We start from the raw sequence: 18323 nt of genomic DNA, 5'->3' as shown, positions 1-18323 counted from the left end.
TATTCCTTAACCATGACATGAGAGAAAAAAAATTAATTAACTAATGTAAATTCATAAATTTGACTCTGTATTAATTGTATTTTTTAATTTATGTTATATAAAAGAATGGAGGAAGTAATTTAGTGTAAATTCAGTGGTTTTTATGTTTTATTTTGAAGTTTAATCATCATAAAATAAAAAAGGGTAAAATCTTAATAGCAACCTATAGTAAAGCTCTCCGAATTCTCCGCTTATCATGCACCTCGTGACTGCGACGGCGAACTGGAGGTGAGAGTCTCTTCATCGCTTCTAGTGTAAGAGGGTGTGATTTCGACGGCCGCTCCTTCCTCCCTTGGACGGCGGCGTCATCGTCTGTGTCCTGATATCGATCGGTTAGTTTTTCGTCTTATTGCTCTGTTCTTTTGAGTCTTTGGTGCGTTTTGCTCGCTGGTTTTTCTTTGTGTGTTATTGTTGGAATTGGAATTGTTGTTCTGCCTTGGGGTCTGTTTGCTCTGGGTTCGATTTCGATTCTTAGGGATCGGTGTTAGGGTTCAGGTGGAAAAGCTTGATTTCGAGTGATTTCGGTCAGTTTCGCGTGAAGTGCTTTGGTGAAGTTCTCATTGATCCTCATTCTTGATTACCCTCATGCTGATTTTACTTAATTTTGTCTAGTGTTGATTCTGTGGTGTGTTGTTGGATTTGTTTGTGTGGTTGAGAAATTCTCTTGTGATGGAAACAAATTTTATTGATGGTGTTGTGCCTTTTCTGTGATATATTACAATGTTTTATGCCTTCTGGTTGTTTCTGTATCTAAAAATGTATATCCAAAACCAAACTTGCTGAATCTAACCTAAGTGATCTTATTTTGGTCCGGTTTCCAATATATAGCTACACTGCATTTTGTTCTTTTTTCATTTTATTTTGATTGTGAATACTAACAGATGCTCAGCCATATAACTAATGTTTCATATCTCTGATTGGCAGTCATTTTGGTTGAAGATATTATCTAACCTTTCAACTTAAGAAACATAGAATGGGGATGAATTTGTTCGACAATGACGATGAGACTGAGAATGTCAATATTTCCAATATTGAAATTAATACGGAATTTGCCTGTCGATATGAGCACAACAAGAAGCGTGAGGACCTTCAGAGATATGCCAAGTGCGTGAGGAATGATCAAATCACCCAATCTGATGCTGAAGCAGACTCGGAATCATCAGATGAGGAGGATATTGGATTTGACAAATTTAGCAAGAAGAAAGATATCAAATATTTTGGGAACCTGATTAAGATAAGGAAGCATGACCCTTCTGTTTATAAATCTGTCAAGTTTTTTGAGTCTGAAAGCGATAGTGATATTGATATGAAAGACGAAAATAAGGATATGAGAAAGAAACCTAAGTACTTAAAGGATGTAGTGGCCCAACATTTAATTGAGGAGGGACCTGAATTTGAGATGTGGAATCAAGTAAGATGAAGAAGACCTGTTTTAAAGAGCAAGACGAGCTAAAGAAAGCATTTCTTGATAAGGTGAAGAATTTGGAGGAGGATGGTGATGGAGGGGCTTTATTGAAAGAGAAAGAGAATAAGGAGCAGAATGAGGGTGATGGTGATGACGATGAGTTTCAGAAGAAGGTGGGGGAGTATTTTGGTCCAGATGATGCATTGGATGAGAATAGCAAGTTTTTGAAGAATTTTTTTGAGAAGCAAATGTGGATTGATAGGGAAAACAAGAGTCCTCTCATGGAGGATGATGAAGTTGATGATTTATTGAGAGATGACGAAGAGGTTTGGGACCAAGAAGACTACGAGGCGAGTTTTAATTATAGATATGAAGAAAATGTTGGGGATAGAGTGATGGGTCACTCAAGGTTTGTTGAGGGGTCAGTGAGGAAGGAGAAGAATTCCAGAAAAGAGCAGAGGAAGAATAAGTTAGAGCGGATGACGATTTCTGAGATGGAGAGGAAGGAGGAATTGAAGTATTTGAAGAATTTGAAAAAGAAGGAAATGAAGGAGAAGTTGATGAAGGTGATGGAAGTCGCAGGGGTTAACCATGAGAATGATTTTGGATTGGATTTGAATGACTTGGAGGAAGATTTCGATCCAGCTGAGTACTATAAAAAAATGAAGAAGGCTTTTGGCGACGAGTATTATACTACAAATGATGCGGATCCAGAATTTGGTAGTGATGATGATGGGGAAATTGAGAAACCAGATTTTGATAAAGAAGATGAGTTACTTGGATTACCTAAAGGGTGGGACGCAGTTGAGAAAGATGATGGTTTTTTAGCTGCAAGAAAAAGGGCTTTAGAGAAGATTGATGAGAATGATGGTCACAGTGAAGAAGATGATGATGATGACGAAGAAGAAAAAGAAGGAAGTGATAGCACAGATACAGAGGATAGTAGTGATGATGAGGACAAAGAAGAAAAGGAAGAAGATGAGGAGGAGGCCGACGAAGAAGAAGAAGAAAAAGAAGAAAGTGATAGCACATATATGGAGGATAGTAATGATGATGAGGACAAAGAAGAAAAGGAAGAAAGATGCACTGCAATTGAAAAGAACGAAGAAATCCTAAAGAAAAGGAAGCGCAAGGAAAAGATCTCGTTGGTGCAGAGAGCGAAAGAGGCAATGTTGGAAGAGTACTATAAATTGGATTATGAGGATACAGTTGGAGACTTGAAAACAAGGTTTAAGTATGCTAAAGTGACGCCTAATAGGTTCGGATTGAAGACAGAAGAGGTACTAATATTGGATGATAAGGACTTAAATCAATATGTACCTGTTAAAAAGATTGCTGCTTATAGGGAAAGTGAGTGGAAGGTGCCTAATAACAAGAGAAAGGAGTACAAGGAGAAAGCTAAGGAGATTCGCTGGGGCAAATCGAAAAATCATAGGAAGACCGGTAAAACGAACTCATCAAGGGACAATGGTGATAAAACAAAACCAACTTCTGATCAAGAAAGGAAATCAGAATTGGAGGAAACAAATAGAGAAATGGCTAATTTATCCAGTCGAAAAAAGAGGAAGCTTCGCCTTAAAGAACTCAAGCTTTCACAAAATCGAATGGCAGCATACCAAAATGTACAAATGAAAGCTAACAGTAAAAGGAAGCGCTGAGTAGTCGCAACACTAATTTCGACGAAAGAAAATGTACTTTTTGCACAAAGATAACCTAACACTTGCAATGAATCTTTCTTGGTGCTTTGCAGTATGAGTTTTCTTTCTTTAGTTTTTCCTTAAACTTTTAGTTACTACATTCTGGCAAAATCTATTATATATATAAAGTGTGGAACAAAAATAACACTTGTCACAATTATAGAGTATTTGCATGTGTCAAGAGAAGAGAGTTTTTGCTAATATGTAATTAGTATTAATTATTTTTTAATCTTCTCCACGAATTTAAATCTTTTTGAACTCTAACCACATTCTAAGTTTACTCAATTACTAATTAGCAAGAAGATAATTGTATAGAGTCGTCCTTCTTGGTTCAAACTTCTCTCCCCGATCCTATCGCTTTCAACTACCTCTCTATTCCGGAGCAGCAGTCGTCCTCTCCATCGAGAAGCTGAAGTCGGCCTCTCTATCATTACTCTCTTTTCAGCTTCTCTGATGTTTCTAGGGGTCGTCGTAATCTTATAATCAAAATTATCGATTCTATCTCTTAGTTGGCTTGTCTTTCTTTCTTTTGTGATCATCTTTAAATTTTGATGATCTCCTTTTGGGTTGTAGGATTTGGCATAAGATCCAGAGTTCTTGTGACTATTTCTGCTTTCAAGGAACTTTACTTAATTGTATTTGTAAGTATTGCTGTTTTATGTGCTTGAATTTTATCATTTTATTTCTGATTATTTTGGTTCTGATATTTTATGTTTTTCAAGTGGATTTCTTTTGTTACTTGATTCTACATTATAATCAATGTTCTGTGGATGATATCCAATTTGATTTTCAAAATTATTGGTATGAGTAAAAGCAATTGCTGATTTGTTTTGGATTCGATTTTTTGTTTCTGATATTTATATTTTTTAATAGAATCCATGTTTTTAGTAATAGATTTATAATACATTTGTAATAGGTTCTTTCGATTTGTTTCGTCTGAAATTTTATAATAGATTTGTAATAGGTTGTTTCGATTTGTTTTGTTCTTCTTGCAATTTATGTGTAGCTTAGTGCTTTTAAATCTTTTGCATTTTGTTTTCTTTTCCCTGGGGTTGCAATTTGCGTTCATTAAATTTCTATTTGAGCTGTTTTATTGTTATCCAATTTTATGCTGTTCAGTTTATTTTTTTCCCGTTTCTTTTAACGATAACTGATTTGTATTCTTAAGTGGGTAGATTTGGAGAACTGAACTGAATGTTCTAACGGAGTTGAAAGGTGGGGAAAAGATTTCAACCATCGAGTTTATTCATGAAATGCATACATAGGGTTGAATTTTATGATCAACTAAATGAACTTCTTATTTCATTTTTTTTTAGTACAAATTTCTCCTGCTAGCATACTAGCATACTAGCATAAGCTGCTTGCTTCAAGTAAATTTCCAACTCTGAATTATCTTCCCGACTACTCCTTCTCTCATCAGGAACATCATCAATGGTGCTTTTTACAAGTATTCCTATTATTGTTTAGAGGATTTTTTTTCTTCCAATATAAAGCTAGCATTCCAAGGTGCACTTTTGCTTCTGCAGATTTAGTTTTCCTTACATAAACAATTTCTGAAGCAATCAAAATCTCTTAATTAATAGAAACTCACATGGATCTGACCAAATCTGACTGAATCTGACCGAACTTTGATCAAATCTGACCGAACTTTGACCGAGCCGAGCTTTTATCGAGCTTCTAACGAGCTTTAATCAAATTCATTATACATGCACAGGATAAGTAACGTAAAAAATATAAAAGTCTTATAACATACTTCATATGAGTTTAAAATATTTATAAAAAAACAATCATGTTATTGTCGAGATTCCAGAATAGTATATGGTATTTGTGATCGGAAAACACAAGCTTGGAGAAAAATTTCAAACAATGACATATATATTAAACTCTATAATGTATTTTATTCCTTATCAAAACCTAATTGTCTCGCTAAAGTCTCAAATGTCTGAGGGTTTTTTTTTGTGTAATTTTTTATAAGAGTTAATTCTTAGCTGAGTTGTGAATTGTGATGAAAACTAATAGTAACCAATGAAATATATATAGTAATTAAAAATAATCGAGCTTGCTCGCGAGCTTTCGAGCCGAACCTGAAGAAGCTCGGACTCAGCTTTCGAGTAATTTCTAACCATTTCTCTCAATATATATATATATATATGTATGTGTTACTTGCTTAAATTACTCAGGATATAAATTGTATAAGCTGACACTGAGTAATCAGAGTGCTGAGTTGGAAGCTGACCTCAAGTGTTATTTCCCAATTCACAAGTAAAACAGTTCTAGTCAGCTTCTGACTAAAGCTGACTTACATCTCGCTCGGCCTTGCTGACCAAAACTGAGTAAAGTAATTTAAAGAATTAAATCAAGTCAGCATATTTAAGTGAAAAAGTTACATTAGTTCCTAACCCCCCCTTGGAGCTAATCACACGGGACCAACAGTAACCTCCTCAACTTTGAAAAGAAATGGAGAAAAACTATCACTTATGGATTTCTTGATTGTAGTTTGATCATTTGAAGAGCTTATGTTAATGATTTTTATCTTTATTGTTACGGATATAGTGTAGTATATTATTTTGAAGAATGAAGACTATTTATAGCGAAATAAAAACCCTTTCAAATTCTATTCCAAATCAATCCTTGCATTGGAAGCCAAAATATCATTATAGCTAAACCATCTTGAAAATAGAACAACTATTAAACCAAAGTAAGAAACGGGTTGGTTTATTATTTTTTTCTACTTTTTTTAATGACCTTTGCATATGAAATTACCAGATTAATATTTTTTTCCATATCAGAAATATTCGAGTTATAATGAACCATCTTGAAAAATAAAAATAATAAAAAAATGAATAAAAACTAATTTAATGCAAAAAGAAAACGAGTTCTTCAAGGACATTTAAAAAAATGGAAACTGGAGAGTCACTTCTAATACCACTTAGCTAATTGTTAGCCGTTTTTGTGATTTTTTTTTTAGATTTAAGGCATCATTTGATGTGTTCAATTTTTTTTTCATTTGGAAAATGAATATTTTTGGATTACAATATAGCGCTTTCGTTATGTTTTCAAAACGTATCGTAATTTATTTTCGGATAATTACATTGAACTTTTAGGAAAATGTTTGTTGTAATCGAAACGGTATAATGTAACGTAATTCGTTAACCTACCGTGACTTAATATTTACAATCTCGAGATAATCAATGTTTAGTTGCTTCGGAGTCAGAGTAAGCCTCTTTTATTAACTCGATAACAGTGGGAACCGAATAATCGACGCAAGCTTGTAATACGTAACGTAAAGTAATTCGTTAACTAACTGTGACGTAATATTTAGAATCTCGAATTAAGCAATGTATTTGTTAAAATGCTTACTGAATCAATGTTTAGTTGCTTCGAACACAAGCAGGGTCTTGTCCGAGTCAGAGTAAGTCTCTTTTATTAGATTCTCCAATCGTATTGTAATTTATTTGCGGAAAAATACGTTAGACTTTTACGGAAGTAGGTCATTGTGATTCAAACGGAATCCCTACGAGATGTGAAGCTCGACAACAGTGGGAACCGAATAATCGACGCGAGCTTGTAATACGTAACGTAAAGTAATTCGTTAACTAACAGTGATGTAATATTTAGAATCTCAAATTAAGTAATGTATTTGTTAGAATGCTTACTAAATCAATGTTTAGTTGCTTCGAACACAAGCAGGGTTTTGTCCGAGTCAGAGTGAGTCTCTTTTATTAGATTCTCAAATCGTATTGTAATTTATTTGTGGAAAAACACGTTGGACTTTAACGGAAGTAGGTCATTGTGATTCAAATGGAATCCTTGCGAGATGTGAAGCTCGACAACAGTGGGAACCGAATAATCGACGCGAGCTTGTAATACGTCACGTACAGTAATTCGTTAACTAACTGTGATGTAATATTTAGAATCTCGAACTAAGCAATGTATTTGTTAGAATGCTTAATGAATCAATGTTTAGTTGCTTCGAACACAAGCAGGGTCTTGTCCGAGTCAGAGTAAGTCTCTTTTATTAGATTCTCAAATCGTATTGTAATTTATTTGCGGAAACATACATTGGACTTTAACGGAAGTAGGTCATTGTGATTCAAACGGAATCCCTGCGAGATGTGAAGCTCGTAAACATACATGCGCGGCTTATCATAATTCCAGCTATAAAAATAGAATACTATTATGATTTCGTTAGAAATTGATTTAGTAGTGAAGTATCAACAAAACAGAATTTGTTTTTATAGCAAAAAAAAAAAAACATTCACAAAAGTAGTAGTAATTTGGATGAAGTACTTATTTTAATTCCCTTTAAAAGCTTTAGGACAATTGTGGATCCCAACATGCATCAAATTTTGTGAAGAGAGAATAAAGAAAGTAAGTAATTTATTAGCTGCAATAAATGCATGTGTTGGTATAAAAAAAAGGGTGAGGAAGATAAAATTCGGATATATAGCTTGCAATCCGCACTCTTTATGTGGGAGGGAGGGTTTCGTTTCGTAGTAAATAATCTATACGATTGAGAAAAGGAGCAGAAGATGCTTGTAGCTGAACGGTTAGGTATGACATTCCTTGACTAAACCAGACCAGGTTCGATTCGCAGATTCTGCACTTAGTAAATGTTTTCATAGTTGGAATTCAATTATTTTTTATTTTATTTTTTTTGGCACATCCCTAATGTAATTTATTTTCGAATAAATACATTAGACTATTTTGGAGATTAATTCATTTTCTATTTATAGAATAGAATTATAATCAAGTAGTATAAATTCATTGACAATCATGAAAAATATAAATAATATAAATCGAATACAAATGAAGCAGTATAAAATCCTTGCGATATGTGAAGCTCGACAACAGTGGGAACCGAATAATCGACGTGAGCTTGTAATACGTAACGTAAAGTAATTCGTTAACTAACTGTGACGTAATATTTAGAATCTCGAATTAAGCAATGTATTTGTTAGAATGCTTAACAAATCAATGTTTAGTTGCTTCGAACACAAGCAGGGTCTTGTCCGAGTCAGAGTAAGTCTCTTTTATTAGATTATCAAATCGTATTGTAATTTATTTGCGAAAAAATACGTTGGACTTTAACGGAAGTAGGTCATTGTGATTCAAACGGAATCCCTGCGAGATGTGAAGCTCGACAACAGTGGGAACCGAATAATCGACGCGAGCTTGTAATATGTAACGTAAAGTAATTCGTTAACTAACTGTGATGTAATATTTAGAATCTCGAATTAAGCAACATATTTTTTAGAATGCTTAATGAATCAATGTTTAGTTGCTTCGAACACAAGCAGGGTCTTGTCCGAGTCAGAGTAAGTCTCTTTTATTAGATTCTCAAATCGTATTGTAATTTATTGGGTTAAGTACAAAAAAATGCCTGTGGTATACCGGATTTGCGAACTCGGCCATGTGGTATTTTTTTTTTGCAAACAGAGGTCTGTGTTACAAACCGTTAGCAAACAGAGGCTAAATTGACTAACGGTGTTAAAATTCAAAGAGAAAAGAGTTAATTTGGTTCTTATATTTATTTATTTTAAAAATTAACCCCCCTAATTATCTAATTATCACAAATAAACCTCAAAATCAAAAATAAAAATAAAAAATACCTTCTTCTTCTTCCATTAATTTCTTCTTCTTTTCTTCTTCTTCTTCTTCCATTAATAAGGAGAATAAAATATTTTTCTCTCTCTCTCTTCCTTCTCTCTCATTCTTCCATGGTTCTTCTTCTTCTTCTTCTTCTTCCTCTTTCTCTTCTCTTCTTCTATTTTTTTTTTCGATTCCAGATTTCCGAAATCGGAAATCTGAAAATTCCAGATTTCCAAAATCGAAAATCTAGAAATTTTCAGATTCCTGGAAATTTCCAGGAATCTGGAATTTCTAGATTTCCTTCCTGGAAATTCCAGATTTCTGGAAATTTCCAGAAATCTGGAATTTCCAGATTTTGGAACTTAAAAAAATAGAAGAAAGAGAGGAAGAAGAAGAGAAGAAGAAGAAATTAATGGAAGAAGAAGAAGAAGAATGTATTTTTTATTTTTATTTTTGATTTTGAGGTTTATTTGTGATAGTTAGATAATTAGGGGGGTTAATTTATAAAATAAATAAATATAAGGATCAAATTAACTCTTTTCTCTTTGAATTTTAACACCGTTAGTCAATTTAGCCTCTGTTTGCTAACGGTTTGTAACACAGACCTCTGTTTGCAAAAAAAAATACCATAGGGCCGAGTTCGCAAATCCGGTATACCACAAACATTTTTTTTGTACTTATCCCTAATTTATTTGCGGAAAAATACGTTGGACTTTAACGGAAGTAGGTCATTGTGATTCAAACGGAATCCTTGCGAGATGTGAAGCTCGTAAACATACATGCGCGACTTATCATAATTTCAGCTATAAAAATAGAATACTAGTATGATTTCGTTAGAAATTGATTTAGTAGTGAAGTAAGGATAGAATAATCAACAAAGCAGAATTTGTTTTTATAGCAAAAAAAAAAAACATTCACAAAAGTAGTAGTAATTTGGATGAAGTACTTATTTTTAATTCCCTTTAAAAGCTTTAGGACAATTGTAGATCCCAACATGCATCAAATTTTGTGAAGAGGGAATAAAGGAAATAAGTAGTTTATTAGCTGCAATAAATGAATATGTTGGTATAAAAAAAGGGGGTGAGGAAGATAAAATTCGGATATATGGCTTGCAATCCGCACTCTTTGTATGGGAGGGAGGGTTTCATTTCGTAGTAAATAATCTATACGATTGAGAAAAGGAGTAGAAGATGCTTACAGTTGAACGGTTAGGTATGGCGTTCCCTGACTAAACCGGACCAGGTTCAATCCGCAGATTCTGCACGTAGTAAATGTTTTCATAGTTGGAATTCATTTTTTTTTTTTTGCACATCCCTAATGTAATTTATTTTCGAATAAATCCATTGGACTATTTTGGAGATTAATTCATTTTCTATCTATAGAATAGAATTATAATCAAGTAGTATAAATTCATTAACAATCATGAAAAATAGAAATAATATAAATGGAATACAAATGAAGCAGTATAACATCATTGAACCATCTTCAAAAATAAAAAGAATTTAAATGGAATAAAAGTATAATAAATATAAGCATAGTTGGAATTCATTTTTGTTTGGCACATCCCTCATGTAATTTATTTTCGAATAAATTTATTGGACTATTTTGAAGATTAATTCATTTTCTATCTATAGAATATAATTATAATCAAGTAGTATAAATTCATTAACAATCATGGAAAATATAAATAATATAAATGGAATACAAATGAAGCAGTATAACATCCTTGAACCATCTTCAAAAATAAAAAGAATTTAAATGGAATAAAAGTATAATAAATATAAGCAGAAAACAGTTTATTCAGTGTAAAAATATAAAGAAACTTAAGAGTCAAATTAATATATATGCACATATTGACTTTACTTTCATTTATTAACTCTCAAAACCAATGTCTAATATCGCTCTATCACGATCTATGATATTGAAGATGTAGATTCAAACTCATCTAATTTACTTTTAAATTGTAATTTTTTAATTATTTATATCGAGATATATTATATTTTCTATCAACGAAACATTTGTTTCTTAAAAAAAACTCTCAAAATAAACCCACGTCCATGTAGTAGACAAGATTTGATTGTTCCTAGACGTGCCAACATTTTTAATATTTTTGAGGGCATAATTCTATTCATGTAGCTTAAAAGTATTTTTACCATTATATATGAACATTTCGGGCCTTAAACATTTTCTGATCATTTTTTCACCGGTATTGATTATGTAGCATATAATCACATGTCTCAATACCATGTGATATAATAAAAGAAATTTAGCCCTTATTCGTAGGTGATCTGTAAATTCTACTGTAAACCTTCCGTTGTTTACTCTGACCTTAGAAGTGGATAAACATATCCTTACCTAAACTTTTTGTAACAAAAAAAGGAAATTTAACCATAAACTAATCCAAGTAAATAAAAAATTGTTAATTAAAATTTTCTCCATTGCCAATTAAAATATTTTAGTTACATTTTTAGCATGATAGTTTGCGTTGACCGTGATGTTGAGATAAGTAATTTACTCTAGTGAAAAAAAATGATTGGATAACCTTGGAAGTAGACCTGGGCATGGGCCGGCAAGCCCGGCCCGAGCCCATTTAGTCGGGCCTGGACACATAAAAATATATGGGTTGGTTACATAAAACTCACAATTGATCAAAATAAATACATATCTCTCACATCATTGAGTTTAATTCTTATTATATCAAATAGCTTAAATATATATTGAAAATGTCAAGTGCATCTTGAAAATAAGGGTGTAAATGAAAACAAAACTGCATCACTCCCACTCACTTACACATCGGAATTTTTTTTTTCTTTTTCTAATATCCATAATTTAAATAGCAATCACAATACTTTTTGAACTTGTGGTTTTGCATACTAAAAAAAAATCATGAAACTCCATAACTCTTCTGAATTTCCATTTCATATTGTAAATTCTGATGAAAAATATAATTTTCGGGCATATTATCATGTTATTTTTCTCAGAACGACAACAAAAACAATAGTAATTGTTCACTTCAACATTATTTTTTTCTAAATATCAATTTATATCCGCATTCTTTTGTCCTTCTATTCCAAATTCTAGTATTTCTACCAAATTAAATATTATTGTTCAGATATATAGAATCATGACTTGCCATTTTTTTTTTATGTTAAGGCTTTGAGTTCCAGATTCCATAATTGGGTGGGAGAAAAAAATAACTAAAGAAGACAAAGACAAAGTTAATACTGTGTGAATAAAACTGAAATAGACACTGAAGGGTATATTTATTATGGAAGAGTTATGACTGTTAATTGACAACAGGAAGAAGAAAGAAGAATGGAGAGTAGTCTTTAGTCCAAACTATCTTATGGCTTGTTTCTTTCTTTTCGTTGTTTCCGGAATGTAAGGAAAGAGATGAAAGAAAGCAGTTGTTGAACCCTATAATATAGGCTTAACTGCTAGATTTGACAAAAACAAAATAAACTAAGAGTGATTTGATAGAAATAAGAATGAGATTTGAATTAATTGTAAATTTTTATTAATACTTGATGTCTAATGTAATTTCCTCAAAATATATTCAGGCCCGGCCCGGCCCAAACCCGTATAAACCCGTTAAAAATGGACGGGCTTGGGCTTTGCATATATTACATCGGCCCGGCCCAGCCCAGCCCGGCCCGATACAATATATACTGTTTTTATATTATTATTAATTATATAAATATTATTATTATTATTAATGATTTATTATAATATAATTATATAAACAAAAAATCAAAATCTTTGTCTAAACCTAATCTTCCGTCCTTCACGCCTCTTCTTCACGCAGCAGAGAAGAGAAGAGTCTCATCTTCACGAATCACGCCGCAGCCTGCAGGTCCTTCACACCGCCGTCCTTCACCGCCGCCGCAGGGAGCCGTCCGTTGCCCGCCGCAGGGAGCCCTCCTTCACGCCGCAGGTTTGTTTTCTCTCTTTCTTCTCACTCCCGTTTTCTCTCTCTAATCCTCGGCCCTGTTAAATTCCCGTAATTTCACTGTGTTTTTATCATGATTTTGGTTTGTTTGTTGAATTGTTTAGGTCAGAGAGATCTATTGATCTTTGATTTGATACTGTTTCGTTTTTTTGAACAGATGTTGAGGTTATCTGAAGTGTGGCCATATTGTATGAAATGCTATTTTTGATACTGTGTTTTTGTCATGATTTTGGTTTGTTTAATTTCTGATATAATATCAAAATGCTTTCTTTGTTTTTGATTTTGTGTTTTTGTGTCTTATGTTATGTTCCACCATGATACAAATTTGATCAGAATAACCTCGTTGAGGTTCGTTGATCTTAATGGAAGAAAATGAAGTTCATTTATTTTTATGAAACTGACCCCAAGCTTAGTGACATTTGATGTATATTACCCCTATAAATGATTATATTTATTGATAGTGCTGTGCCTTTTCTGTGATACATTACAATGTTTTATGCTGTTTCTTGTATCTAAAAATGTATATCCAAAACCAAACCTCCTAAATCTAACCTCCTAAATCTAACCTAACTGATCTTATTTTGGTCCGGTTTCCAATATTTAGCTACACTGCATTTTGTTTTTTTTTTTTTTTTTTTATTTTGATTGTGAATACTGACATATGCTCAGCCATATAACTAATGTTTCTTATCTCTGATTGGCAGTCATTTTGGTTGAAGATATTATCTAACCTTTCAACTTAAGAAACATAGAATGGGGATGAATTTGTTCGACAATGACGATGACACTGAGAATGTCAATATTTCCAATATTGAAATTAATACGGAATTTGCCCGTCGATATGAGCACAACAAGAAGCGTGAGGACCTTCAGAGATATGGCGAATGTGTGAGGAATGGTCAAATCGTCCAATCTGATGCTGAAGCAGACTCGGAATCATCAGATGAGGAGGAGGATATTGAATTTAACAAGAAGAAAGATATCAAATATTTTGAAAACCTGATCAAGATAAGGAAGCATGACCCTTCTGTTTATGAATCTGTCAAGCTTTTCGAGTCTGAAAGCGATAGTGATATTGATATGAAAGACGAAAATAAGGATATTAGAAAGAAACCTAAGTACTTGAAGGATGTAGTGGCCCAACATTTAATTGAGGAGGGACCTGAATTTGAAGATGTGGAATCAAGTAAGATGAAGAAGACCTATTTTGAAGAGCAAGACGAGCTAAAGAAAGCATTTCTTGATGAGGTGAAGAATTTGGAGGAGGATGGTGATGGAGGGGCTTTATTGAAAGAGAAAGAGAATAAGGGGCAGAATGAGGGTGATGGTGATGATGGTGAGTTTCAGAAGAAGGTGGGGGAGTATTTTGGTCCAGATGATGCATTGGATGAGAATAGCAAGTTTTTGAAGAATTTTTTTGAGAAGCAAATGTGGATTGATAGGGAAAACAAGAGTCCTCTCATGGAGGATGATGAAGTTGATGATTTATTGAGAGATGACGAAGAGGTTTGGGACCAAGAAGACTATGAGGCGAGTTTCAATTATAGATATGAAGAAAATGTTGGGGATAGAGTGATGGGTCACTCAAGGTTTGTTGAGGGGTCAGTGAGGAAAGAGAAGAATTCCAGGAAAGAGCAGAGGAAGAATAAGTTAGAGCGGATGAAGATTTCTGAGATGGAGAGGAAGGAGGAATTGAAGTATTTGAAGAATTTGAAAAAGAAGGAAATGAAGGAGAAGTTGATGAAGGTGATGGAAGTCGCAGGGGTTAACGATGAGAATGATTTTGGATTGGATTTGGATGACTTGGAGGAGGATTTTGATCCAGCTGAGTACGATAAAAAAATGAAGAAAGCTTTTGGTGACGAGTATTATACTACAAATGACGCTGATCCAGAATTTGGTAGTGATGATGATGGGGAAATTAAGAAACCAGATTTTGATAAAGAAGATGAGTTACTTGGATTGCCTAAAGGGTGGGACGCAGTTGAGAAAGATGATGGTTTTTCAGCTGCAAGAAAAAGGGCTTTGGAGAAGATTGCTGAGAATGATGAAGAAGATGATGATGACGACGAAGAAGAAAAAGAAGGAAGTGATAGCACAGACACAGAGGATAGTAGTGATGATGAGGACAAAGAAGAAAAGGAAGAAGATGACGAGGACGACGAAGAAGAAGAAAATGAAGGAAGTGATAGCACAGATACAGACGATAGTAATGATGATGAGGACAAAGAAGAAAAGGAAGAAAGAGGCACTGCAGTTGAAAAGAACGAAGAAATCCTAAAGAAAAGGAAGCGCAAGGAAAAGATCTCGTTGGTGCAGAGAGCGAAAGAGGCAATGTTGGAAGAGTACTATAAATTGGATTATGAGGATACAGTTGGAGACTTGAAAACAAGGTTTAAGTATGCTAAAGTGACGCCTAATAGGTTCGGATTGAAGACAGAAGAGGTACTGATATTGGATGATAAGGACTTAAATCAATATGTACCTGTTAAAAAGATTTCTGCTTATAGGGAAAGTGAGTGGAAGGTGCCTAATAACAAGAGAAAGGAGTACAAGGAGAAAGCTAAGGAGATTCGCCGGGGAAAATCGAAAAGTCACAGGAAGACCGGTAAAAAGAACTCATCATGGGACAATGGTGATAAAACAAAAGCGTCTGATCAAGAAAGGAAATCAGAATTGGAGGAAACAAACACGGAAGTGGCTAATTTATCTAGTCGAAAAAAGAGGAAGCTTCGCCTAAAAGAACTCAAGCTTTCACAAAATCGAATGGCAGCATACCAAAATGTACAAATGAAAGCTAATGGTAAAAGGAAGCGCTGAGTAGTCGCAAAACTAAGTTCGAGGAAAGAAAAGGTACGCAATGAATCTTTTATGGTACTTTTGCATAAATAACCTTTGTAGTATGAGTTTCCTTTCCTTAGTTTCCTTAAAATTTTAGTTAATACATTCTGGCAAATAACATGTAATACATCCCTGCTTATGTTCAAGCATAATCCTCCTGGTTAAACTAAGGTTGACATAGGGTGTCAAAATGAGTTGTCATGTCATAATCGCTCTATATGTTTTATATATTTGACATGAATACGTGATATGAATGCAGCAAAAGTGATAATTGTGTGTTTTATATATGTGATATGAATGCAGCTAAAGTGATAATTGTGTCAAAGTGGTGGGATTTTATATTAAGAGCCGGGTGTTCCAACGCAGAAAAAATACCTCCCATACATTATTTGACATCTGTCCACTTCTATTTTTTTATTATTTACAAAAAGATGTTTTAATAGCAGTGGACTTTACTTCTTCCCCTTTGTTCCTGTCTATTCTACGCAAAACTCAGAGCCACCGATCACCACCGTCGTTCTAGCGCCACTCCGGTCTCCACCACGGCTCGTCCATACTGTTCACATACTCTATACTGGTTCACAGGGGGATTTATTTATTTATTTTAAGAAAGATTCTTGCTTGAATTCACATAGCAAGACCTTGTTGATGGGAGCAGTTTATGTTGAGAGAATCCATGTTTGAGTAACCACAATCTAGGTGTTTTCATAATTGAATAAAAAATTGAACAAGGTCTGCAAATGCTAGAAGCCTTCTCCCAATAGATGAAAATCACAACGTTAATGGAAAACTCAGGAGCTCTTAAGTTTTTTGTGCTCTTTTACCCCCATTGTTATGAAATATGGATTTGAAATTTCATATTTTAAAGATTTTATTTTAGTTCTGCACATAACTCTCAAGAGAAGATCTGAGATTTGAATTTGATGTTTTAGGGTTGGGTTTTGAATGTTTGTTGCCATGTTTCCTCAACTTCCCATCCAACTTCATAGGAATTTTTTTTTTCCTTCCCCTTTCCAGTGATTTCCGGTGGTGGCACTGTAGAGGCAATTCCCTCTTTCCGATGATTCCCTCTTTCTGTCTTTTTTTTTCAGTTGAAAAAACATTATATCATTAACGATTAAAAGGAAAATTTAAAAAAAAGATAGAAGTGGACAGATGTCAAATAATGTATGGGAGGTATTTTTTATGAGTTGGAACACCCGGCTCTTAATATAAAATCCCCAAAGTGGTCGTGTCAGATCGGCTGTCTTTGTAAATTGTGTTGCCATGTTACAAAATTTACAGCTCTAGGTTCACATTCTGACCATTGCAGAACATATATTTTTGGCATACTACATCTGTTCTGTTGCCCTTGTACTTTGCCCAAAACTTTAACAACCGCTGAACTTTCAAAGGTTCAATTGAATTCAATAACCCCTATTGTCCAATTGCATTCAGTAATCTCCTCTTCTTGTCCAATTGCATTCAATAACCCTAAAACTTTAAATGTCACATGAATTTTCAAAAGTTCCTAATTATTTGTCTATTTGGCATTTTCTTTTTGACACGTGGCACATGTTTCCAATTTTCTCCATACAACAAATCCTATTGAGAAATAGGGGGTTATTGAATGCAATTGTGCAAGAACACGGGGTCATTTGGAACTTTTGAAAGTGCAGGGGCCTATACTTTTGTTGTTTAAAGTCATGCATGTCACCCTCTTATAGCAACATCATTTTAGCACCAAATCTGTGTTAACCCTTTATTGAAGGGTAAAATACATCCATGTCCCTTGAAGTATACCGCCGTTAACATTTTGGTCCCTAAACTTCTTTTCGTGACATAAAAACTCTTGAACCTTGTGTTATTTAACATACGTCCAAACCAAAGAAATCCGTTAAGAAAATGAACGAAATGATGACCTAAACAAGTTCGATTATACATCTTTTCCATAAATTATGGTCAAATACTTATTTCCAGGTCATCATTCATTAATTTTTTTAATGGGTTTTTCTTTATTTGGACTTTAATGTTAAAATGATGTAAAATCTAAATATTTTGGCTAACCAATACTCTGATGCTGAACAGGTTGTGATCTGATATTCGTTTTGCTCGAGTCTGCTTCTCCCGGTAGAAAGGAGAATTCTATTATAATCTCGGTACATTGGATCTTACTACAATTTTGTTTACTTCCCTTGTGAAATGCATCTCCTTTTTCATTGGGAGACTAGTACATCCGGTCTGCTGTAGAACTACTCAGTAGGGTTTAAAGTTATTCCTAGATTTTTCGAAAATTTTGACGCAAATGCGAATTATTCAAGTTCGTTTTTGGAGGAACAGTTAGATTTGATATTTTGGTTTAATGTAATTTAGCAAGAAATGGAAGATTTGTCTGAAGGAACAGTAACTTAAATTTTTTAAGTTAAATTCAATACTTATTCTATCTAAATCTGCCTCTTTTGTGTCTCAATGAGGAATGGACTAATATATATAAAAAGGTAAAATAATAAAAAAAAAGTTCTATGAACTCATGTTTTATGTTATATGCTTGTGAAGCAGCATTCAATATTCAGTACATAGGGTGATTAAGTTTGTGTTCATCTCATGGTGATTTGCTTCAGTTCTTCAAGTTTCTATGTAATTGTCTGTCAGCATTTCATGTATCATTGGTGTCAGTATTTTCAAAACTAAGTCATCTTCATTATGTTCTTCAAGCCCCTTTTTCTTTAATGGAGTTCTTTGGATACCATTTGGTTCTCTGAAGTCATCTTCAGTATAGTGTGATCTTTCATGAAAAACGAAGAACTATTCTATATATTCA

The 18323-nt window shown here is 33.7% G+C and overlaps 1 protein-coding gene and 1 pseudogene across 1 annotated transcript; both read left to right on the top strand.

The window, feature by feature from the left end:
- Positions 1-966: 966 nt before the first annotated feature.
- On the top strand, positions 967-3128 carry LOC136228902 (uncharacterized; annotated as a pseudogene).
- Positions 3129-12491: 9363 nt separating this feature from the next.
- LOC136228954 (uncharacterized) lies at positions 12492-17951 on the top strand. Its single transcript, XM_066017458.1, has 3 exons — positions 12492-12667; positions 13387-15535; positions 17591-17951. Exon 2 carries the CDS (start codon positions 13436-13438, stop codon positions 15500-15502), a length of 2067 nt encoding a protein of 688 aa, XP_065873530.1. The 5' UTR covers positions 12492-12667; positions 13387-13435; the 3' UTR covers positions 15503-15535; positions 17591-17951.
- Positions 17952-18323: the final 372 nt, after the last annotated feature.

Source organism: Euphorbia lathyris, chromosome 5 (assembly GCF_963576675.1).
Source record: "Euphorbia lathyris chromosome 5, ddEupLath1.1, whole genome shotgun sequence".
NCBI lineage: Eukaryota > Viridiplantae > Streptophyta > Magnoliopsida > Malpighiales > Euphorbiaceae > Euphorbia > Euphorbia lathyris.
The sequence above is the reverse complement of the archived record's forward strand: the minus strand, read 5'-3'. Positions and strand labels throughout refer to the sequence as shown.

Excerpts from the sequence above, each read along its gene's own strand:
- LOC136228954 (XM_066017458.1), top strand. The coding sequence starts at position 13,436 with ATGGGGATGAATTTGTTCGACAATGACGATGACACTGAGAATGTCAAT.